Source organism: Aptenodytes forsteri, unplaced genomic scaffold (assembly GCF_000699145.1).
Source record: "Aptenodytes forsteri isolate BGI_AS27 unplaced genomic scaffold, ASM69914v1 Scaffold143, whole genome shotgun sequence".
NCBI classification, from domain to species: domain Eukaryota; kingdom Metazoa; phylum Chordata; class Aves; order Sphenisciformes; family Spheniscidae; genus Aptenodytes; species Aptenodytes forsteri.
Window position 1 is genome coordinate 4362856 of NW_008794951.1, and position 25629 is coordinate 4388484.

At 44.0% G+C, this 25629-nt stretch overlaps 1 protein-coding gene across 1 annotated transcript in view; it reads left to right on the forward strand.

The window, feature by feature from the left end:
* Window positions 1-25629, forward strand: part of RNF128 (ring finger protein 128, E3 ubiquitin protein ligase) — a 38651-nt gene that overhangs the window by 11110 nt on the left and 1912 nt on the right. Inside the window, exons 2-5 of the mRNA XM_009275330.2 lie at window positions 14576-14823; window positions 21473-21544; window positions 22102-22184; window positions 24747-24843. Coding sequence (XP_009273605.1) covers window positions 14576-14823; window positions 21473-21544; window positions 22102-22184; window positions 24747-24843 — 500 coding nt within the window. The remainder of the gene's footprint in view (window positions 1-14575; window positions 14824-21472; window positions 21545-22101; window positions 22185-24746; window positions 24844-25629) is intronic.

Here is a 25629-nt window from a genome sequence, read left to right on the forward strand (position 1 = left end):
TCCTTCGCCGACAAGATCCGCCTGGCCGCCGAGCGCGGCGCCGCCGCCGCCGTCATCTACAACTACCGCGGCACCGGCAACGACGTGCTGCCCATGTCCCACCACGGTGAGCCGCCGCGGGGCCCGGCAGCCGCCGGCCGGCTGGGGGCGGGGGGAGCTCAGGGAGAGAAGGGCCCCTAGGCTGGGAGCTGCCCCTTTCCTCCCCTCTGTAGGGTGCGAGAACAGGGCACGTCTTGGGTTAACCCCCAGCTGATTCGGCCCTGGCTGAACGTACCCAGCTTTGGTGCTCAGTAAGAAGCTGGAACGTCTTTCTGACTCTCCTGCACGGGCGGAGTTTCTGCCTGGGCAAGCCGGTTCTGTTCAAGGCGCTGCTGTTGCTGAATTTTCCCTGATTAATGAGTAACGATGTCTGATAGCTGAGGCCGCTATTGTGGGCTGAGGGCGAGCGGGCGGCTGCCTGAGCTTTCTGGCCTGGGTGGGCTGGGCACTGGCCGCAGGTGTGCGCGGGGTGAAGGTGGGAATAGTGTCTCCAGTTTGTTTGCGTTTCTAGCGTGACCAGGTAGCTGCCCAGAGTTGATGGATGCTGGGTTTTTTAAAGCCTGTAAAGTCTGTGGAGTAGATTTGGGCCCTGAAATAGGCTGGGTTTCCACACTCAGACATAGTTTTTCCCCATGTCCCGCACGCTAACCAGCTCAGAAATAGGCAGAGTATTATGAGACTCTTCCATAGGTAACTTTTCACCAGCAAAATGCCACTTCCAATGCAAGTGACTAAAGCCCTGTAAAGGTTGTTTCCATTTTGCAGAGGCTGATGACGGAGCCTCTCTTCTCTCGCTATAGAAAGCCTCCTACTTGCCAGCAGTGGGGTTTTTTTGGTTTGGTTTTTTTTTTTTCCTCTCCAAACTGCCCATCTTTCAAATGAAGCATGAGATTTGGCTGTATTTCAGGCTAGTGTTTCCTGAGAAACAGCCCTGGGCTGAAAGCTGTGTAACTACCCTGTGGTAGCAGCACGAGCAGGTGCCCTGGCTGCGGTGGGGCAGGGTGAGCTGGCTTTGGTGGCTCTGTCCAGCCCTCGGCTGTTGGATTGATGCGCACGCACCTCACGGGTGTGTTGGTATTCTGCTAAGTGGCACTGCTTTGGGGAGCCACGTCTTCTGGAGAGAAATACAACAGTGAAAATGAATAGTGAGTCTTAAAGCTTTGACTGGTTCAAAAAATAATTATATCCTTGCAGCACCCCTCTGACAAGGGGTGGAGAGGATTTCTGTCTGTTAGTGGTGGAGGTAGGTGTTCTGGTGAGAGAAGGAAACAGTAGCTGCCTCTGGAGGTTTGTTGAGTGCAATCTTAATGAGCTGTATGACTGTCTGTACTCTGCTTTAAGAATTTAAAACATACAATCTGGATGGGCTCTGGCCTTTCTGAGGCAGAGCTTTCTTATGTAATCAAATCAGCTGCTGGCAAATGCTATCGAGATGTGGCTATCACTGGGCAAGTTCCTCCTGCTGAACTGACAGTAGCATCCCTGCCCTGTTCACTGTGTGCCTGCCTAATCCTGCCGCTCTCAGAGGAGCTCCTTTGGCACTGCTGACCTGGGTAGGTCACTGCTGAACCTGTTCTTGAGGGGAAGGTATATATGCTCCTGCCCCCTCCTCCATCCTGGCTGCTGGGGGACCTACAGCATCTTAATCTTTCTAGGAGCTGCCTCTTGAAATGAGCCATCTGTTCTCTGCAGGGTCTGCTCCAAGAGGAGCTCCCTCCTTTCCCGTGCTGTGTCTAAGCTTTCTGCTGAGGGATTTATGTCAGAGTGGCTCTAGCTGTCCTGATTATCCTGCGTGATGGGTTACGGGCTCAAGGGCATGTTGAAACTTCCCAGCTGAACTGTAGGCAAGCAGGACAGGGACTTCCTGGAGAAGACAGCTTCTGTCAAACCACTTATTTAATCTGCGTGACTCCTCCTTGCTGTGTCCTAGCACAATTACTGGGCTAAGCTTGTTGCTGCTGTTGCTTTTATTCCTTGTCCTTGTTTTAGTCCCTCGCTTTCTTTCCCGTTCCACTCTCCCTTTTCTTCCTCTCTGGACTTGAGTTATCTCTTTCTGTTGTCGTGGTCATCTGCGAGTCCCTGTTCTCACCTCTTCCCACAGCGATGCTCTTCCTTCTGCTCACGGAGCTTTGGTGGCATGCTGCGCTTGGGCCACCGCTGCCCTGTGCCCCCACTGGGAGCCAACGCTCTCCAGTCAAACTTGACAAACGTTGCAGGCTTTCAACACAGCACAGCCAAGAGGAAGCAAGCTACAAGTAATCAGCCTCATTCATTTTGCCAAGTGCAGGATGGTATTCCTTGTATAACGCTGATGAGGTGTAGTGCTGTAGGCAGAGCTCAAACTTAAGAGGCGGAGCTGGTCATATTGCCCTTTGCTGAACTGTGCTTTGGGATAGGTCTCCTCTTCTGGCCTTCAGTGGTGGCACTGGGTGCTCTAACTCTTCTGGAGACAGTGGTGAAGTTAGTCCTGCTCATTAAAGAACGGTTTTTGTGCAACTACAACTCCCACTGTTGCTGTACCGGCTGTAGCTGTGCTAAGGGTGACTTCACAATCTGGGCTTTCTAATTGGCTTCATTTCTGCTATAACTGGGCCATCATATGCCATCAAGTGAAACCAAACAAGGCCGGGCACTTCCTCCAAGCTGAGGCAGTGGGAAGTAGCGGGAGGTGCCTTTGCTGGGGCAAGAGGGAGCGAAGCCTCAGGGCTTTCCCATCTCCTGACGTGCCTGGGGTAGCATCTCCTCCTGCCTGCGCTGCAGCAGTGCCGAGGGCTCTCCTCTCCGCAGCGGGGGCATGGGAGCTGTCATCTGCCTGGCAGAGAAGGAAGATCCCTGTGGGTGGGCCTCGATAAAATGTATGGCACAACATGCTTTCCTTTTCAGAACTTTGGTAGCAACAGAACATAGTTATTAACAGAAGCTTATCTAAAAGTACAGTGTGCCTTTTCCTGGGGCTGTCAAGCTTGGCTTTTGAAGCAACTTTCTTGTTTAGAGACTTAAATATGCCTGTACTTGACAGCAGTGTTTGTCCTGGTCATCCTGCTTCCAGAGACTTCTTTTCTTATAATCATGTTTATTCTGATGGATTCTTTATTGCTTACATCAGTGCTCTGCGTGGAAACTTTTTGGTATGCCAACTTTAAAACAAACAAACAAAAAAAAACCAAAACACAACAATGAAAGAACAAAAAAAACCCCCCCAAAACAAACACACACCAAAAAACGAACCAGCCTGGCAATAAAAACAATAGAATGCAATAAATGGCCAAATCAGATATGATCAAATCCTGCCCAATCCTCTCTAACACGTAGAATGTCAAGGATTTAATGGAGTCCAAAGTAATATTTACTTTGTACTTTTACACAGACAAAACCGTATCAATTAGCAAACTTCAGTTTTAATTGTGCTCGTTTTAAGATGATGGTACCACTCTGTGGCAGGCTGAGCAGGGTTTCAAAGTACAGTTCTGTGTGCTTATAATTGCACCTTTCCATAACCTATATTGACCTTCAGCAAAAGACATTTGATTGGAGGAAAATAGCAGCATGTGGGGGAAAAGTGCACGACAAGAGTTGGTTTGTTTTAAAGGTGGACCTTGACTTAAGATAGAACCAGGCTGTTAGGTGGCTTTGGTGTCGGGGTATGGTGGTAACCATGGAAAGTGTTCTTTGGTGTTAAGTATTTCCCTGCAGCTGGTAAAGGAGGATTCTTTGCAGGTCAGAAAGCTATTGTGATAATTTTCTTTGGCTTCTCTCTTGTTGTGTAACTCTAGCCTTGAGAAGCACATCACCTGATCTGCAGAGGCCTTATTCTGGGGGAACACACCTAAATAATTCTGGCTAAAACAGTAACAGCGTGTCTCAGGCTAACAAGATCTGGTTCAAGTGTAAACTTGTATCAATGGGTGAAAGGGGAAGGAAAGGTTAAATATGTAGCACTGCCACTTAACTTGTTCTGCAGGAATTTCACTGAGGTGAGGGCTAATCTCCATATGCTTAGAGGAAATAGTGTATGGCAGAAGTGTATAATTGTGCTCTGCTCCAACTTTGTGTGAGGCATGATCTTTAGAAACAAGCTAAAACTTTGCTATGATATTAACAGGTACAGTTTTACTGGTCACATCAGCCTTTTAAAGATTGAGACAGAATAGTAATCCCAAAGCAGGTTGTGCTGATGCTTTGTAAATGTTGTGTAAACAAATAGTGCACTTCTCCTTTGCAGCAAGTGAAGACTTGCACTGGGCACATCTGAGGTGAGGAACAAGGATGCAGGGTCTAATTAATGACACTTGCTCTCCCATGTTCCCTGGCCACGGCCAGATGAGCCGCTGCAGATTATTCAGCCCTTCCTACCAGCAGCTCCTGATTGAGAAGGAACTTGAATGCATCCACAGTGCCTGGATCGTATTTGCAGTCTGTAGTGCCTGGAGTTCGTAGCTGTTTGAATCTGAGAATAGCTGTTTGATGTGTATGCGCTGCAACTTTGTCTTTATGTGCTCAAGTCAGTTCTCCTGGCTGCCTGGTTTAGAGTAAATTAATGTCACAGCTATAGTGGCATTCAGATAACGGACCGTGGTACACGGAGTCTGGCTGATGACCCTGATTTCCCACCTGCAGGGTATGGTGGGGATGCGATAGTGAGTTGGGGTTGCCCACAGCGCAGAGGTCTGTGAACGAGCATGAGAAGCACTGAGAAGCAGGATAGACTAATTGGTGCTACCAGCCACTTCTGATCCCTGCCCTTGCTCTTTTTGGTCTAATTTAGGCACCTCTGTGCCATGGAAAACTGCAGGGTAGGCACCAACCCTTAAATAGCCTGGAACAGGTCTGTGAAGTGCCCTTGCTCTTTGGGTTTACTGGGCTGCTGAAATGTGAAAGGATGAATTAAAATCCTAAGTGACAGCTGTGGTAGCAGAGGCTTCATTGTGTGGGACATATGGCCCTAAAACAATGACGGTGCTTGTTTGCCTCCAGTCTTGAATGTGCCAGTGAGCAAACAGCGGTCAGGCTCAGCACTGTTCCCCACTGTATCAAATGTGACCTGTTGTCCTTCTGCAGACAGACGCCTTCTGGCTTACACCATGCAGACTTACATTATTTTATCATTAGTTTTCTCAAACTTACTTGCTTCCAGTGAGAACTCAGCAGTTACCAGTATGTTGAGAGCAAGGGATATTAGCTGTGAGCTCAATCTCATTTGAAGAGGGTGGGCAATGTATTTACTAAATCAAAACTGCTGAAAGCTGTTGAGTAAATTCAGCGAAGAATTTTCATTAGGGAATGTTGATCACTGTTTCTCCAGAAGGTTTTGGATGCTGTTTGCTAGATTGAAAGATGATACTTCACTCTTGCAAGTGCCACTGTCCAAACAGGATGTGAAGAGAGCTGTCCTACAGATCTCATTCATCTCGGTGCCCTTCATAAGCGTACTGTCTTGGCTGCTGTTTTAAAGGATGATTTCATGTTCTAAATGTTCTAAGATTGAGGGCCTGGCAGCATTTACATAAGTCTTAAAGGCTCAGAAGGTGGGGGGGAGGGGAAGGCTGGCGATTGTTGGATTCACTTGGCAAATAATAACTTTTAACACTATTTAAACTAAATAGTGTGCAGGTTCGTTTCCACCTCCAGTATCCCCAGGGGCCCATGGAAACTCATGTCATGTAAAACTACATTTGGTCTTCACGTGCTCCTTTAGACACTCAGCCTGTTTGGTAAAAGTTTCCCCACACTTCCTAGTGTGGAAATCTTCCTTATCCACAGTAACTGTTGGGTGACCGATCTGGAGGCCAACCTCACCGAAGAGTCTCCCTAGACAAAAATGGGTGGTAGTTCCCAAGCAGTGTAGTCCCATTAATAAACGTAGCGCTGGTGAGGAGCATGTGGCGGTTATGTGTTTCCAGGCAAAGACTGCTGTGGGCATGAATTCTCCAAAATAGGTGTTTCTTCTGCGCAACACAACCACCAGTTAGCAGGGGGTTTATCTTCTTCCCTCTCTTCTGTCCTCACCATGCTGAGGATCTTCTGAGGTGCTCTCTCATCTTTAAATTCCTCTGTAGTGCTCCTCCCCCCCCTCTTTTTTTTATATTTTCTTTTTAAAGCTTTGGCTATTGCTTCCTGTTCCTGAGTACTACTGCGAATTTTTGCAACTTTTTCAAGTGTCTTGCTGTTGAATGTGTAGTTTGAAAGACTTGTATGTTGAGGAGGAAGAGATCAGGCCTAGTGCCAGCTGCCAAGTAAAGCAAGCTGAAAGTAGAGTTTATTAAGCTTAGGTGATAGTGTGAGCAAGAAGACAGTTGAATCAAACAGCTGGGGTCATAAGGGGCTGTTGCTTTAAATAACTGCAAAGTAGCCTGGAAGTGAGCTGTTCTTTTATCTTGGTGCCAGGTAATGTTTGGGGTGGAGAGCACTCAGAGCAGGAGAAGGGGGAGGGACAAGCCTACCTCCATGTCAGCTTATCCAGGCTTAAATTGCTCCTCGAACTGTGAGCTCAGTCACCGTCCCCTCTTCCAAAGGGGTGAGCTTATCGCAGGGCAATGAAGGCGTGAGGATGACGTTTTCCCTGACAGTGTCTGCGATGGAGGATGAGTGCTGGGATAGGTGCTGCTCGGTCAGCTCTGCGTTCCTGATAAGACCTGGCCTTGTGCATGTGGATGAGAGCAATCGTTACTTTTTTGTCAATGCTGTACCATTGATGAGAGCAGAGCTAGCGTGCGGGCGTCTGGTTTCATAGCACTGCTCTGAGGCCAGGGAGAGCCCTCGAGTCTGTAGCCTGGTGCTGAGACACAACGGCTTTTGTGTGCAGCGCTGGCCTTTCATCCGAGGTGAACTACATCATGTCCGTAATACCGGCTCAGTCTCTGTATGCTGTTAGTTTATCTTCCCTTCTACTGTAACAGATAACGGTAAACTTGTACCAGCCTGTTTGATAACCACCAGAAATCCCCTGTTTCTTACTATTTCAATACGGTGCAATAAGCAATATTCAAAAGGTTATGTCTTTTTTTAAACCTGAAAGTATATTAAATATTTTTCTTACATGCCTGAAGAGCCAGGTGTGCTAATCTGGTAGGAAATTGTTGGAGAGACAACTGACAGTGTCTTTCATGTTAAAGTACAGGAGATGGCTTGATGTCCTAATGCTTTTTTGCTGATGTTGGGGGTTGGAGGGATGCCAGGGGAATACTGCTAGCTCCTTTGACTAAGGCTGAAGGCACAGCTAGTGCTGATGATCTGTGCTGCAAGTACCATATCCTGTAGATAAAAGCAAAGATCCAGCCACCATCTGACCAAGGCCAGGGTTTGTATTTCATCTCCCTAAAGAGTCTTCAGATAGTGGTTCTGCTGTTGTTAAGGAGAGCCTAGCCTTTCCTTGAGAATTCAAACTCTGAAGTCTGCTTTTTGCTGCTCTTGTTGTATGTGAAGCAACGAAAATCAAAAGTAACTTCTTCCATTCTGTTTTTTCTGAGCATGTGGCTTACGTGGTGGTCAGCTGGGGCTTTCTATAGCTGTGGAAAGGGGGTGTGATGGGTTATTGCTGTGGTACTTTGAACAGTTCTTGTGTGACTGCATTCTCTGAAGACTTCTCTGCAAGATCATGCAAGCTCTTTAAAAATAAAAACCTTCATCCTGTAGTAGTTCTCTGGCAGAACTTAGCTGTAGCAGAATGCCTGCAGCCTTTAATCTGTTAATAATTGCATCCTTCATTTCTCAGTCCTTTTAAAGCATTCAGAGAAAAGAGTTCATTGGTTGTCTGCTGAATTGCTGTTTAATCCCTTTGTAAAACAAAAAAAGGTGATCCTTTTTAAAAAAAAAAAAAAAATTCTTAGTTTTTCTGGACTTACTCTGCCACTGTGATATTAAACAACTTCTAATCAGCTAGCCTGTCAGAAAACCCCTTCTACACAGGGAAAGATAATGTTTAACTTTCAGATAGAATTACTGTACTGTTTCCTTTCCTTCCCCTTCCAGTGGCTTCTGTGAAACTGTTTCTCTTCAATATTAAAAACCTGGTTGAATCCTAAGGAAAATCTAGTGTTGGCTGGATTCTGGGTTAAAATATTGTTGAAATGGATTGCTGATACCACCAAGACCAAGGACTGTTTGTGGGTATACCCGAGTGAAGCGTTAGGCAAGCCGCGGGGTGAGCTGTGCTGGTTCCTGGAGGGAGGAAGCCGTGGCTGTGCCACAGCAGATGTGTTGGTTGCACAAGGCGCTCGCTGGACAAAGTGAAATAATACTGGCAAAACTCTGGGCGCTTCATTTCACCCTGCTTAAAGATGATGCAAAACTTTGGACTTTCAGAAAGGGGGAAAAAATTACAGCATCTGAAATGTTGGAGCTTGTGTGCAGCATGCTAGCTTTTTCCTTGTTCTGAAATCACCTGCCTACTTATCATGTTTTATACCTTCTTTCTTAAAAATGCCTACAAAACTATTGCCTTCCTCAAATGTTTTCACCAAACTATGTTGTAGCTAGGTCCACTCCCAAAGGGGAAGGGGTCCCATCATGCTGTTTTACAGCCTGTTCTTGGTAAACAGTGATAGAGACATTAGAGGGGTTTGGCTTTTCCTATCTGAGAAAATAAAGATCTATAGAATTTTCCCCAGGTTACACTAAGGCCTTTAAACTGAAATGAAAGGGTCTTTCATGACTTAACTGAAGCTGAATTTGGTTGGTTTAAAGCAAGTTTAAACAATGCAAAACAGTTCCAATCCCTGACCAAGCTGAGAAGCCAACTTTAAGTGAGGCTAGAGGAGCTGACTTGGAGCTGGAGTCCTTGAGTTGGCTGCCATGACATGCAAAGCTGTCAAACAGCTGGAAGTTAATTATTCACTGCAAAAAGCTTTGCCGAGGCCTGACAAGAGTCGGAAAAGCATACACGGCGTTTGTCAACGTCACCTCAGAGTATTGCACAGAGAAAATATTAAATATTTCTCTTAGATTGAATTAATGTTCTCTGTGGTGTTAGGTGGGGTACCAAAGCCGGTGGTAGAGGAGGGGAAATTGTGCAGAGGTGGCAGGTTTCGTAACTGAATTTTTTGTTTAAGTTTTGAAGGCATATGATGTTTTCTGTTAGGTACTAGTATATTAGACCTTGAAATGGGCTGCACCAGAAAAGAGCGTACAGTTGTAAAGCTGGCGTTGTGGTTAGCAGTCTGAGCTAGTTTGTTTTTCTTGGTTATGAAACTCAAATGGTGAATAAGAAACGTGGTATTACAATAAAGATTCCTTAAAGTCAAATGCTGAAAACGGTTTCCTTAAAACTAAACTTGTTTTCTGGCAGTTAATTAGCTGGGGAACTTAAATATGGCCTTCATAACTCGAGGGGGTTTTGCTAACACAGCAGAGATTTAAATTACTGGAGGTGCTCTCTTTCCTCCCCTTTCCAGGTTGTGCTTCAGTTTTATTACATGCACAATGCAAAAGCTACATTAAGATTAACACGGGGGCAAAGTTTTTCTTTTTTCTAACATCTGGAAGAAAAGGCAAAGGTCTGAAAGTGCAACAGCAAAGTTTGACTTCAAACTGGTTGGAGCTCTGAGGAGGAGCAGCGTGCACAAAAAGGCCTGTTCCCTCCTCTTGAACTGGCTGCTGCACGTGGAGTGGTTTCAACTTGCAGGAGCCTGCACCGGGGCATCCAGGAGGCAGGATTTTACCCTGGGAACCACACTGCTGTAGCAACACCCTGCTCTCCTCAGGGGAAGACTTGCTTACCAAAGCTGTCTCAGAAGGGACGGTTGCTGTGAAAGCAGCAATGGGTGAAGCTTAGGCAGCGCCCTGTACTTGTTCTGATGTTCTCATGCGGTGAGTGGCTTGACTGCAAGGCTGGAGGTGCAGAACACTACGGATATATTTTAATTATACTTAAGGCAGCATTCAACTTTCATCCCAGGTGAGGAAATCTGCCTGTTATGTTTAAGCATGTAGCTAGCAGCTGTGCTCTTGAATGGCTGATGGGGCCTCCCCATGCTCCTCAGTAGCACAGACTTCAAGTCAAGACCACGAGCAAGCTCAGTGTCACCATTGCAGAGTCTCTTGTGGGCAGAACTTTCCTGTAAGTCTGCATGCTGTAGCTGTAGTCTCTGGGCTTTTAAGTCTTACTCTGCTGTATTTATTCCACCTGGAGTGCTAGTGTAGCTCCCTTCTAAAGTTTTATTTTCTCTTTCTGTATTATAGGAAGGCTTTAACTGTAGTGAGTTTTGGGGGCTGGGCAGAAAGCCTTCAGTCATGTAGCCTCTAATTACTGCAAAACCCAGCGCATTCCTTAATCTCTGAATCTCCTTGACACTGTGAACTCCAGACCACCTGGAAGCTGTACTATAACTATCTGAAAGGGTGGATAACTTCAACAGGTCCCAACAGAGAAGTGAGAAAGGAGTGCTCATTACTGGATATTAATAATCAGTATCTATGGAAAACCAGTTCCCTTTTCATTAAAAAAAAAAAAGAAGAAATTTCACTGTAACACCCAGAGAAATCTGCTCGTAGTGTTTCTAGAAGTTGTAATTGTACTTGTAATATGCCTGGGAAGGAGGTAGTTCTTCTAAGCTGCCAGGGCTTCTCATTCCTTCACTTGCAAGAAGGGGGAGGAAGGAAAAAAATCAGGCAAGTCTGAAAATTCCACCTCCTGTGGGAATCAGCTTGCACCTTTGTTCACCCTGAACACACTGTGACAGCTCTTCTGAGCTGCTTCTGTGGGGAGAGGGTTTATGGTGATAGCTGTGCAAGATATGGAGACCGTGGAGGCATCAACGCTGTGCTCTAGCATGGATCTGCGATGCAAGTGTTGCCTTGAGGTATGCCATGGAGTCCCACCATACTTAGCAATGGCACAGAGGGGCCTACTCATTTGGGACTTAGTCATAGGCAGTGGCTCAAATGTTGTCCTGTACATTGTGTATACTTAATCTGAATCAGGTAAGCAATGCTTTGCCATACCTTGTTTTGAAGCAGGGATTTGGTTGGCCCCAAGATCTGATCCTTGCCTTGATGTCCTTTAATGCATGAACAGATTGTGATTTTTTTTTTTTAAGCTAAAAATGACTGCTATTAATGCATTGATGAGGTTACATTGCAGTCTGCTAAATATTGTGGGGTGACTGTTCTCCAGGACCTACAATTTGCTTGGTTCAAAACAGACTTTCTGTAGCACACACAAGAGTAGCACTGGACTACAATAATCCCCCTAATGAATGTGAAAAAGCAGGTGTTTACTGTGCAAAAGTTAATACTCCCAGTTCTGTGCACCTCTTGCACATTGCATTTCTCTACTGAATTGCCAAACCTGTAACGTCATGTTTTCAGGGGACAGAAGTGTAATGGCAGAACAAGTGAAGTCTTTGCAGGGCAGAGTTTAATATAGGTATTTATATTGGTATAAATAGATGCAACTCCACTCTGTAAACCTGATACAGGAAGGTAAAACTTTGATCCCAGCCATGCACTCTCCTTGTGTGCCAAATGTGCTTGTGTCCCAGCTCTTGCCCTGCCCCAACAAACTATTTAAGTTCTTGTGCTTCATCTGTACCAACCCGTATCTGCAAAACAGCATCCTCCAAATTTTGACCAGCCTTATGATTTGGGAGGTACCTTCTGCGAAACTCCACATCTACAGAGGCAGATTGTATTTGTCTAAGGACTTGAAAAACTTTCCCTCTTGAATTTCACAGGAGATGAGAAAGGAGAGAGGCTGGGAAATGTTTAACTAAACAGGTCTTGCTTCTGTTTAGCAATGAGCCTGTTATTAGCTAAACAGGCAGCAGCTTAATCTCACCTTCTAATGTCCCTTAAACTGTTACAGAAAGCTTTACCTGAATCACAAAAGCTGACGCCTAGGTGAGAAACTTGGGTTTCTATGAGGTTTTTGCCACGCACAACTAATTTGACTTTCCTCTTGCTTTGCTGGAGTCTGGGGGGGGGGGGAAAGTGGTAGTTCAGGGCAGCTGCTATGCTTCAGACACCTCTGCAGATGTCCGCTCAAATAGCTTGTTTCCATTAAGATGCCCAAGCACTGTGAGGAGCCTCTAGATAGGTTGGTGGTTTCCAGGCCACAGTAACATGTTTCAGTATCTGTCATGATGGGACCCATCTAGCAGCTCAGGAAGCATTGGGTGGGGGTGATCCTAGCTGGTTTTATTCTAGAAGCACAGCAGTAGTCCCAAACATGGATTCTGGGTTTCTATCTTAGCTTCAGGCTAATAGGGCATCCTTGAATGTCCTCTTGGCAGGCAAAGGAGGTCTTGTTTTCTGCCAGGTAAGGGGGATGTCCCCCTGACAGGCCCTGTGTGATGGTGCCAGAGCTTTGTCTAGTCCCTGTCCAAAAGGAGCTACTGAAGTGACTAAACTCCTGTGCTACTGATGGCTAGAAATTAGGTGCAGTTTCTGGATTCCTTTCCCCTGTTGTTGGCACAAGGTATTTGGTTAACTTTGTATGATGTCAGGTTAGCTCACCTGTAATGGCCTTTAGAAATTAATTGTTGGTTCTAAGAGTTTGCATTACAAAATATTGAAGATGGATGCCGATGTATGTCAGTGGGGGTTCGCTCCAAGGGGGGAGGAGTAGTGCAGGTGCTAATGGAAATGACCACTCTTACTTCTGCCCTTGTTGCTGCAGTGTCAAAGCTACCAGCTGACAACTCGCATGTGTTTATCTCAAGCAGAGCTGAAATTGCAAGAGAAATATCTGGGGGAAAAACTGTCAGGAAAAGACTTAAAACTGTCATCTAATGACATCCTGGTGAACTGATTAGCCTGAAACTTAGATAGAAGATTTAACAAGAAAACTTGTTCAACAACTGATGGCTTAGTAGCTGAAGTGGTTTTGCAGGCTGATGGTGACACTTCATTAACAGGAATCCCTGCACTACATCTTGTATTGTGTATAATCACAAGCTATATTTGACTAGTGAGACACGCAGAAACGAAGGGGAATAAGGCAGAACAAGATTTTCTTGCTTTTTTGGCAGGCTTTTTATTTTCTTGTTGTCACAGCCTGCTCTTCCACACTTTCTTCCATGCTTATGAAAGTAAGTCTCAGCTTCTGACTTGACCCATGCTTAATTCTTTACTTGCTCATAACACCTCACTCCAGCTCATTTTATAACTGATGTATAAGCCCTAGTTCATCATAAAGGATAGTTACAGTCTGGCTGATTTTTTTTTTTTGGTGTCCCCTTCTCTGTGTGATGTACTTCTCATTACAAGGAGCTTTCTGAATAAAAGATGAGTTTAGTAACACTGAGGAGAGTTGCTAGACATCATGCTTAGCTATCTTGGATCCAAGGCATTATGTGAACAAGCTGGAAAACTAATAAGCACTTTCTCAAATGAGAGCCTTTGTGGTTTAACACCAATTCTAGTTTTTTGATAGCTGAAAGTTGGATAAGGTTTCTCTTAATGGAGGAAAAAAAAATTGGTCTCCCCATTAAAAGGTGTTTGGCTAGGAGGTTAGCTAAAAATAGCACTTCTGTAACAGCCTTTATTCCATCACCGTGCAGTATCTATTATGAATGTTGTGCAGCTGATGGTTTAATGCAGTGAGGCTCCTGACTGGCTAGTCTTGAATTAACTTTTCTTGTATTTAGTTTAGAGAGAGGCCAGTGACAATTTACTTGTCTCCCTTTTTCCCTTCCCGCCCCCCCCCCCGTTCCTGTGAATAGTATCAAGTGTCCTCAAGTACTTGCTTGTCACTGAAATGAAAGCAGCTTTGTTCTGGTCTGTACTTGGTGACCAGAGTTGCTTGAAATGTCTTCCTACCATAAACCGCTTGGTTCCTCTGATGGCTTGTCATGATGTTCAACTGAGTAAATGAAATCTGTTAAAATCTGGATGGAGTTTGCCATCTGCCACCAACTGTTTAAAAGCCGAGCACACCTCCATATTTGCTTCCCTCTGAATTTGCATTAGAAACCCACAACAACATTTATAGTTCACAACCAAATTTCACTCAAACACTTCTCAATTGCTGCTGAAAATACAGGAGCAAAGGCTGATCTGTGGCTTTGATTGCTCAGTGTCTGGGGAAGTACTCAACAGCACTGTCAAATCTAGAAGAGAGGTGTTAAGAAGCAGCAGCGGAGCAGGGAGGGAGTCGGATCCATTACAGGAAGGGTCCCTAAGCCACCAGCTGTGTACCTGGCATCCCTGAGCTCCTGGCTATGCTGCAATCCCTAGTGACCTCACTCTGTATAGGACTTATTTTTAACTTCATGTAGTTCAAGGGCATGTTAAAATGTAAATTGCCAAAGTGTTGAGTCTAAAATGAAGACAATGCGTGTCCTATATGGGAGTGAGGAGTGCTATGGAGGGGAATGAATTCTAAATATGGTTCACTTATGCAGCTCACAGGTAATGGGACATACCTTTCAGCTGAACAAGCACATGGAGATGACACTTATTCCATCAGCTCATGTTGAATCTGCAAATGCTAGTTAGAAACTTTCCAGTCTGTTCTTTAGCACTTGAACTGGGACATTTAAGACAATGACTTTTATACAACACCTGGGAACTGAGCATGGATTCCCCTTCTCCTTTGCAGGTGCTGAAAGCATCGTTGCAATTATGATTGGCAACCTGAAAGGCATGGAGATCTTACACCGGATTGAGAGTGGCATGACAGTGACTATGGTTATTGAAGTGGGGAAAAAGCATGGTCCTTGGATGAATCAATACTCCATCTTCTTCATCTCGGTGTCGTTTTTCATTGTCACAGCAGCAACCATGGGCTACTTTATTTTTTATTCTGCTCGGAGACTCAGGATTGCAAGGGCCCAGTCCAGGAATCAGGTGAGTTTGTGTGCGCCACTGCTTTTTTTTTTTATACCCCTGAGCCTCTATTCTGTGGATCCTGAGGGCAAAATACTGGTTGAGCACCAAAATTACTGAATTCGTTCATTCCACGGGAAGGACTGTGATCTTTAAAATGTGAAGAGATAAAATACTGGGAGCACCAAAATTACTGAATTCGTTCATTCCACGGGAAGGACTGTGATCTTTAAAATGTGTGAATGTTCATTCCACAGGACTGTGATCTTTAAAATGTGAAGAGATGTATCTTTAAACAGCTTAAAACTTTACAGAGAAACAGCAAAAAGTAAACTGTCTGGAGAAAGCAACTGATTGTGTTTAGCTAACTTTGCCTCCTACAAATTTTACTCCCTGAACTGCAGTGCAGCTGCCATCTACCCTAGTATGAGAACTCTGTTCAATGCTAAACAATGCTGGTGTATTGGAGGCGGTGAGGGAGCTAAACTGCTTTTAGCTGACCCTCACACTTCCCACATAGCACTGCCTGTGTGCTAGCTGTAATGTGAGACACGACTGCAAATGTGTCTGTGAAGCGGTGCATGACTTTGGCTGCCTTTCTGTAGACCACAAGTTGAGAAACTGCTGCTTGTTGAAAGCTGCTTTCTGACTGAAAGCTTTGAGAATTGCAGTGACAGCCTCAATTAGGAGTTGAAAAAAAGCACTGTTAAATTGTGTTCTTTTTAAACCCCAGGCAGGGAGTTGCTAATGAGTTAAGTTTCCAAGTAACTCTCTTCTGTGCAATAATTTGATCAGCTGATAGGACTAATGCTTACAGCTTTGTCTTCAGTCTGATCAGACCCGCCTTATACCTGCTACTTCATGGCTTAAGCAAAAGCCTTAAAAGTGAGAATAAAGTCCTGGCCTGACATCTGTCAAAGGTGATGGGCAGCAGCAGGAACAGGATCCGAGTGGCTCAGATGTGAGTACTTACTTCAGCTGTGCCCTTACAGCTGTGTTGCAAAGGAGACCATTGATATTTGCAGTGCTTCTTACAGGAGCTGCCTGAACTCTGAAAGAAGAGTTGTTAGAGTCCTCTCCGACAGGCAGCAATAGCACAAGCATCTCACTCTAGCTGGGCTCAGCGTATGTGAATTATCTCTGGATCAGTGGTTAGATAGTTAAAGAAGTGGCAGACTTCTCTGCCATTGCAGAAGACCTGCCCTACTGAGCTTCTCTGCTCTCCTGGAGATTTCAGGCCCCTTGAGCAAGATCCTTCTGAAATAAGCTGATGAAGCTAGAAGTTGGATGCAGGTGTCGAAATTCAGGACAGTTTCAGGCTTCTGTAACATGTTAGGACTGGCTTCTTTAGAATGTTAACATGCAGAACCATCGTTGTTCTTGTCAGGCAGAGAGACTAGCTAGGGCAAATAACAGCAGTATTCCCGGAGTTGAATGCTGGGCTCAAATATTGGCGAGAGTTGAATGCTGGGTTCTCTCTAGTAATCACAGAACCTAACTCAGTCCAGTTTGCGTTCTGAAATCCTGTTGTCTAAGTGTAATCTTGTGGATGATGGTCAGCTGGCTATATCCTTACTGAGACTAGAGATCTAACAGTGAGCTGAAACTATTTGTGCCTCGCCTAAGCTGTGTCTGCCTCAACTTCTGGACTAGGCCTCCTCTAAGTGCTTTGTTTTAGCCTGTTTGAATGTTCTGGTGTTATGCCACACCTGGAAGTGGTATGAGCATACAATAAGGGAATAAGGATACAATAAGGGAATAGTTGAAAGAGCAGTATTGGAAGTTGTCATCTGCCTGTGAGACGTAGCATTGCCACTCCTGGATGTCATATGGAGTTGTCTCTGTAGTACCTTTCATGAGGGATGGCATGGAGCTCTGTAACTTGATGCTGTCCTCTTGCTGACATCTGTGGACAGAGATGCACATCGTCTCCTGCTGATGAATTCCCTCTTTCATTCCCTGCCATCCACCCTAGTATGAGAACTCTGTTCAATGCTAAACAAACCTGGGTAGGAAAACCTGAGCGCCCTACAAGCCACTCTGCAAAGGGCACTGTTTATCAAATCTCATGAAAATTTTTCCTCCTTTGAAGGTATTTAACAGAGCAGTTGTGGAAGTCCAGCTCTATTCTGAGCTATGAGGCTTTCAACAAGCTACAAATGTTATTAATGCCTCAGTGGTAGATGGTACTGGGAAAATCCAGTCTGCTTGGCTAGTACCTTCACAAACTATTTCTGTCTTGGGCTCTGTGTGCACAAGTTTACTGTAGATTGAAAACTAACATTGATAAATGACATGCCAGTTCCACATGATTTCAGCTGAACTGAAATTAAGGAGCCTTAAAAAGTGCTTTATAAAGTATAAGAATAGAAGAAAGCGGCTCTGCTACCAGGGGATAAAAATGTACTGTTTTGTAAAAGTGAAACTCAAGACAATCCGGAATTGTTTTCAATTGTTTTTATACCACGGCATCTAAAAACTGACCTCACAATGATTAGATAAGCAAAGAATAACAAGAAAGTTCTTTAGTTAGTGAAGGTGAACTACTAAAATGTGATGCTACAGTGTTCCCTGTTAGCCAGCTGATTGGATTTTCAGTGTATATCCAAAGTTTGAGACTTTAACTGCTTTGGCTCCATGAAATACTGAATATTAGTCAACTGATCAGCTTGCATGCTGCATGGGGAGCTTTTCCTGTCATTGCTCAGCCCTTTGGAAACTCGGATTGCCTGGACTTCAGTCTGTTATTTGGTGGAGCAAAGGAGTATGTTTTATCTCCTTTATTGCACAGATGTTGAAGGAAGGTGTCTTTAGGAAACAGTAAAGTGTGTTGATCATTAAAAGTATTACAAATATCCCTCTTTCAGAAGTGAACTGCTGTTCTGAATGCATCCCTTTACCCAGTGTTACTACTCTTCAAAGTATCTCTCTGCTTTTTTGACCTTCCCTGTGGGATTATATTGCTATTGTGTGAGGAGTCTTTTTAAAGTGTCAGTCTACCACTTGAACCAAAATGAACACTTTTGAATTGCTCTACAGAGTGCTATGACGAGCTAATTGTGATTTGTGATAATGATGCTCTGCAGCTTGTTTCTTGTATGTTCAGATTCCTGAATATTTGGCTTGTTCTTGTGGACTGAGCCACAGCCCCAGGAGAACTCTCGCCCTGGACTGAAAAGGGCGATGAAGCTTGAGTCCCACTTGCTTACCAAAGAGATTGAACAGAAAGACGGGAGACCATTTTCTAGATGTTTTGCCTCTTCTGCAAAGGCTTCTTGAAAACAAGAGCCTGACTAGATACGTGTTTCATTCATGCATGGGACTAGTAGTAACCCTTGCTTGAATTGGATGGCTTCCAGGTATTACCATGTTGGCAATATGTTTTTCCTTTTCTTTTGGCTTAAGAAAAATCTTCAGACTGCAGTGCTTTCTGAAGCAATCTCTTCTTTTATAGACAGTCAGGCTGTTGAGTACCTTTAAACTTTGCCATTTGCCAATACAGTTTCTGTACTTTTTGGTACGACTACTTGCTTCTTCTGGTGAAGGCACTTTTTCTGGATGGCTTGATCACATATAACCCAGGTTTTAAACATGTTCTCCTCTGCAGACTTTTCTTGAAGGCAGCAGCTGTCTCTCAGCTTGAGCAGGAATTGCATACAAGTCAGTAATGTAAAACTGTGCAAAGGGTTTCTTTAAAAAGTTGAGTGACTATTGAGAAGAGCCAGTCATGTTGTCTTGCGGTCCAAGAGAAAACATAAGTTTAGTAGCACATCTGTCCTAACTGTGAGTTAAAATAGAGTAGCTTTTTCCTCATGAGCCAGCTAGCTAAACTGTTTACAACCTACTAGTTCTTATCTGAATGCATATTTTCTTCTGGGCTTGAAATGCAAGTCCCCACCTCTGCGATCTTTTACTGCATTGTGAGGTCTGTGAGCAAGAAGGTGGAAAAACAAGGCAGGTGTGGTAGGTGGCTTGCTGCCTTTCTAGTCAGCGGAGTACTGGCAAATTGAGTTCCTCAATATATTAACCATTCTTAATAATGCAAAATGGCCAGTGATGTTATCTGTGCCCTAGTTTCCAATTTAAGCTCAAGTCTTCACTTCCATTGATTTCATAAAGATTAGATGTTACAGCTGAGAAATGACCTAATTAATGGCTTTGGAGGAGGTGAGTTGCTCAACTTTCCACAATTCAGAACTGTTTTCGTGGCAGCAGCTACCTGTGGGGAAGAACTTCCTTAGCTTACAGGAGAAAAGCAGGAGTTCCTGACCTCCTTAGAGCTTGCCGGTCTGCATTGCCATGACCGTGCTCCCAGGGTGCCAGGAAGGCACCCTTATGCAGAAAGGGTTGGAGATAAAATCAGCAGCGCTGGACTAGGAAAGACTGAGGACTAAGCAACAGCAAACCTAACTTTCCCAGTTAGGTACCTCTCTACTTCAACATGCCAGAGCCTGGATAAGGAGCCGGGACCTGGCCTGTTTTGTAATATCTTGATTCTTTTTTTGTTTGTGCCTCAACTTAGCTATTTTTTCCTCAAGTTGCTGGGTTGGGGCTTTTAGACTTTTAATGTCATTAACATTTAATGTTTGCTTGAAAAACTTGGCTTCACAAAATGCTTTGACATTCCAAACTCGAGTATCCTGGATGTCCTGGTAGGCTATTCAATAAAAAGCTTCCTCTTGCAACCTTTCTCCATCCCCCCAGAGGACTGTTCTGCTGTACAAATCAATGTTGAAGGTGACTTTGCCATTGGTGCATTTCATGAAGAGCAATAAAACTTGTGCCCAGGCAAAACTTAAAATATTGTTTCAGTAAATTATTAACAATACAGCCAGTTTGGTCCTGTCTAATATGCTTGGCCTGACATCAGATGTGTAGATTAGATACTGTATGAGGGAGTACATTCCTAGAAAGTTTAGTTTTCAATTAATAACAAGTAGTGGTGACAGACAGTTCTGGCTGCACATGAGAAATACTAATATTGCTGCATTCCTGCTCTGACATTACCACATTTGCTGCTGAAATTTTTTGGGGCCTCAGTGTTTACTGAGATGAGTATGTGGCTGCTTCTCTGGCTTCAGTCTGAAACACTGACAAGGGGAACATCATTCTAAAGTTAACCTTAAGTGACATACAGAAACATGTATTGATGTCTTCAGCAGAAGAACTTTACAAGCTTCAAAGAAAACTTGACTAGTTCTTGTTCCTAAAAAATATACCTGAAAACTTGTTTGCATCCTTCACCTTTGGACTGTATGTATCTCTTCCTTGGTAGTTGTTAATAGCTATCAACTATTAAACTCCTAAAAGCGTGCACATTGATGCTATATCTTAGGACCCCAAAACAACGCTGATATACAAATAGGTCATTTTGCATGAAAACTGTTTGACAGGGTCCCAGCAGACTATATAATCAACCTGTTTGCCATTAACTGCTTCAGCACAGGGAATCTTATGCAGACTTGAATTACTAATTCTTGCTGAGTTTGTTAGGCTGTCAGTAGCAGCCCTCCCACCCGCTTGTTCCTTCTGTACTTGTGCCACCAGCACTGCACCTTCATCCCAGGAAAGGTTCTTGTAACTGAACTAAAATGCATAAGGGGAAGTAATGCTGGAAAGCTAGCAGTGCGGGGTTCCTGCACTGAGCAGCTGAATTGGGAGGAGGATTTTTGGTTAGCTGCAAAACTTGAGTCTCGTCTGTCCCTAAGTGCTGTGTTGGGACGGCGCTGCCAGAGTTGCCTGATACGCCTCTGTGTCCTGAGGCAATAAATGCACTGGAGAGGGAGAGGACAGTCATATTCCTCATGTTGGTGGAACAGCACCAACCTGTGACCTTTAAACAGAGATGTTGGCTCCTGTGCTAATTAAATGCTTTGCAGTGACAGCTGGACAGCAACAGTTGCCAGGCAAGCTGGGCTTCTGCTGTCTGCTCATCTCTGCCCTGCTATCCTGACAGCAGCAAGCAAATTACTGCATGAAGGGGAATGCTTCCTCCTCTGCTTTCATTAAAGCTGCCCTGTAATCCACCTGGGGCTAGTCATCTGATTTGTTTCACACCTTGTGTCATGGGGAGGGGAAGAAATAGCTCTGAGCCCTTTTTTATTTTTTATTTTTTTTTTTTTGTTAGGAGGCTCCTGAGCTGTTTGTGTGCTCTGTAAAGCAGTTGTGGCAGAGGACTAGTTCAGGGTGCGTTGCTGGTAGCTGAGCTGATTGGTAAAGAATCTTGCCTTTCGTCAGGATTTATGGCAGGAAGTTGTCATAAAGTGAGTAGTTAAAATTATTGATTGTCGGACTAAATGTTCAGTCTTCTGTACCAAGTCAATTTGAAGGCTTCTGTTTGTTTTGGCTAGGTCTAATCTGATCAAGGTATTATCTTACATCTTCAAAAAGAAACCCTTGAAATTCCTGTGCTCTGTGAAAAGGTTAGGTAAAAACAAAGCATATGCAAATGCCCTGTTGGTGTGTCACCCAGAGTCAATAACCACATCAGTATGTCCCGGAACTGTTTCATGTTGTCTCTAAATAGCATGGTCATGCTTACTTGGCTTGTTTTGATAACATCTGGGTTATAAAACTGGGGCCTGCTTGCAGTAGGCACCTTGGTAAGTATTAGTAACCACCACTTAAGAGAAAAATGACTGTGTTTAACCAGGACTGCTTTCTGTTACAGCAACAACTAAAGGCCAGGGCCAAGAAGGCCATTGAACAGTTACAGCTCCGCACCCTGAAGCAAGGGGACAAGGTATGACTGATCCTATAATTTTCCGAGTGTTATGGCACACGCTTTGCACAGAACCCGGAGTGGTGCTTAGTACTGGAGCAGGATGCAGAAGTCTCCCTGAGCCAGTAACTGTCTGTTGCAGAGAAGGTTCCTCTTTCAGACCCGGTCCCTTTTCCGGGGTGCAAGACTTTCCAGTCTGCACATTCTTATAAATCATACTACTTTTTTAGCTGCTTGCTTGTAGTCTTGATGAGGTGAGAGGTCCTAACTTGCCAGCATGGATGCTTAAAGGTAAACTAAAACTGGAGGTAGCAGTTTCTAAACCTCTACAGCACTGCCTCAAATAATCCAATCATGGTTTGCAGCTGGACTTCTAAACCATGGGATTAAACTTTCAATGCTTCTGTTAAAGTGTCAGCTTCACTATGAGTAATCCGCACAATGTGTTTATATAAGATTATATACAGGAGCATCTTAGATTACTTTAGCTAGACCCCTTTGTCTGCAGTAAATCTGACTGTAGTTCAAAGGAAGCTTTCAATGTCTGTTAACGCTGTAAATTCATTTCACCGCTTTAGGAAACTGGTCCTGATGGAGATAGCTGTGTTGTGTGCATTGAGCTGTACAAGCCGAACGAAGTAGTGCGCATTCTGACTTGCAAGTAAGTTGTCTTCCAAACTGCCCCTTAATTCAAAATCTGGAAGCATGCCTCTTACCAGTTGTTCCTTCTGCTATGTTAACAAAGCTGATCAAACTTTAATCAAGCTGTTGCGCAGCAAGAATTCTTGAATCTCTGTCAAACAGTGTTTTGAACAACAGGAACTGTGTAAATACACACTTGTAGTGTGCCCCGATGGCCTGTGTTCATAACTTCCCCTGTGAGTGGATTGACGAGTATAACTTGGCAGACCACAGTGCCACTCCAGGGGATGCCAGGGCTTTTTAAAGATTTCTTCCTTTGCTGGTGTATAAGAATGTTACCTCTAAATTGCAGATAACTGGCAAAACTATGCCCATTTCTTGTCACTTAGATTACTGGTTACTAAGAGGGTTGTGCTCCCATTAAACTTGTTAAACCATGCTAACTTTTGTAGTTTAGAAGAAAGCATTTCTATTCTTGTATGCATCATCTGAAATAGAGACCAAAATAGAGCTATAGCAGTTTATTTTTCTAGAATTCTCTACTGTTGTATCTCATTGCTGCGCTTCTGTGGAAGCCCGGTATTGTAGCACTAAGACTTTAATTTGATTGCTCCTAAGATGAGCCTTTTCAGGGCTTAAGGAAACTTGTTCTGTGGGACTTCTCCCTGTATCTGCTGAATGGGACTGCTCTGGCAAAGCTTCTAAAATCAGAGGGCTGCAATATGAACTGCACAAATTTTGTATGGGAAGAGGTTTTGTAACCCTTGGGGAGGGTTACAAAAAAGCACTTGGAAAAATTTTGATGTAGAAAAATTGAAATTCTGAAGAATGGAAAAATCTGTAGCTGCTGTTGTGTGCTGAGCAGTGTTATTTGTCAAACGCTATCAAATTTGAGCTGGGGTTACCTTTGCACCAGGTTAATTTTGCAAAAGCTTTCCCTGCTCCCAAGCAGTAGGACTTCTAAGCTGTTTTGATATCCAACTAGCAAACTTCCTTGATCTAATGTTTAATAGTTTAGAAAAAAACAAAACTGAATAATCTTTCAGGCACGTGTGTCAATGATTATTCAGTTGTCTTGTCAGGTTTATGCTCGTGGGTAGTCCTGTTTAGTAATGAAGTGCCACGAGTACTGAAGCATTTTACAGGCTCTAGATACTTTTGGCTGATGGGAGACCTGACTTCTCATTATTTCCCTATAAACCCTGCTAACCTTGATGTGAACTTGCGAACAAAGCATGACTTAATTGGTTAAGAGGGGAGTAACTTCCTTTGAATGTATTCTTTATACACAAATTTGCTGCATTATGCTTTGCGCTGAGACTGCTTTTACATACATTTGTGGTGTTTCATTCCTCTTTGGCCCAAATGTAGCTCTAAGAGGCACTAGTTTAAGATAACTGCATTTACTTGATAGTCTTCACCAGTGGTGACCTCTGCCAGTATCAACCATATTAAATTCTCTCTCACATGAGTTATAAACTGATATTTACTGCAAGAACGTACTAAAGTTGGTGGTCGACCTCAACACTGAGACTCTACTTGTTGAAAGCATTTAACTATATCCATGAAAGAGAAGCAATCGAATGCTCCTGTGAGTCACATCAGTGGTATCTAAGTAGCTGGGGCGTGTGTATTTGCAGAAGGCATTCTTGTCCGGATAGTCAAACTGAAGGCATTTATAGTAGCAGAGGTACACAAGACCAGTATTCAGTCCAAGTACTTAAAATAGTCACACATCAAGGAAATTTCAGGTTGTATTCTAGGCATTACGTTGGTGCAGCTGGAAGGAGGTGCTGGTTGTGTGGGCTGAATTGGAGAATCCTGGTATCATACTGGGGCGTAGGATACTGAGTACTGGATCTGGTGATCTCTGCACTTGTCTCATAATAGAGTTCTGATTAATATAGAGTAGAGTCTGTCTGCCTTGCTATTTCTATTCAGGCTGAGGGAACAGGCAGATTACAGGATTTCAAGTCATCCTCCTAAATCTGTGGCCTAATTCAGACCCATTGTGGAATTGAGTGTCTTCATAGAAGCATACATTTGCATCTGCAATGGCTGAACTATATTTACTTTCTTGAGTATACAGCCTGCCAAATATCCACTTGGAATACACAGTGACTGCACAGACAAAGTAAATGTGTGGGAGTATAGTTTATCTTGAGGGCATAACTCTGAGATGATTTTTCTATGTAGTTTTAACAGAAACAAGTGCTACTTAGTCATCTGCATCTGTGTGACAGAAGTTAACCTTAAAGCTAAGGCTGAGATGTCAATATTTGAATTAGTTAAATTATCAGCTGGGAATGTATTGTACACAGATTCAAAAAAAAGCTTAAGACTGATGTAGCAAAGATGATAATGCTGAATTCTAGCAAGTTGTATAGAGATAGTAATAAGCATAAACCAGCTACAGGTTGAGAGATCAACTATCCCTAACTTTCAACTGAAACTTGTGGCAAAATAAGGTAATCCATTCTAGAATGAATAAATTCTCGGTGTTTCTAAATGGGCCTTCATAGCTGCCACAAACAGTTTTCCTGGTGTGAAACCTAACCTGTTGGTTACCTTCTTCCACCAGCCATCTCTTCCACAAGAGCTGTATTGATCCCTGGCTTCTGGAACACAGGACATGCCCGATGTGCAAATGTGACATACTCAAAGTTTTGGGTGTTGAGGTAAGCCAGTAGTCTGTCCTAGTGGCAGATGCCATTATAGGTATTATGCTAGTGTAATAACCACATATTGAGCTATTTCTTGCTGCCTCTAGAGCACAGGTGATAAGCACAGGTGTTGCTGCGTCAGTGGCGAGATGCTACAGGACTAATTGCTGTGTCCCCTTTAGCAAAGCCTGCAGCTGACCTGGTCTGAGTTGGTACCATCTAAAGCCTTGGGCAGAATGTCAACCAAAATTGATTGTAATGCATGACTGAAGAATTGCTCTTAGCTCTTGCACTTGCAGCTAAGGGTGTTTCTCAAAGCTTTAGGCAGACTCTGACAACTCATACTGTCCCTGCAACCAGCCTCTATTCAGTTACTAAGTACCTGGAGTCCGTGAAAAGTGAATGTGTTAGCATGTATGGCTTTCCTGGAGGCACATGACTTCCTAGGATACATAAGGAATTTCTGATGTGTTCTGCAACTGCTCCTTGTGGCAAGTGCCAGGGGAAGATGCTGTTGCCAATGCCTGACGCTGCCTGGACCAGCTAAAATATATGCCAGAGTTTGCCTGGGGGAGGGAGATCTGCACTGAGTGGAAGGAAGAATCTATTTTCCTGGTACTGGGCAGTAAACGGGAAGAGTTGGCTGAAGAATGCAGAAGCTGCATCTGAACTTCCCGCTCAATTAGGCAGTAACTGGCTTTCACCTATGATCCTGGAGGTTAACAGCAGAGCTTTTTTCAATTTTTTTTTTTTTCCTGGGTAAAAAGTGCATTAGACTCCAGTCCTTGCAGGCATTGGTCT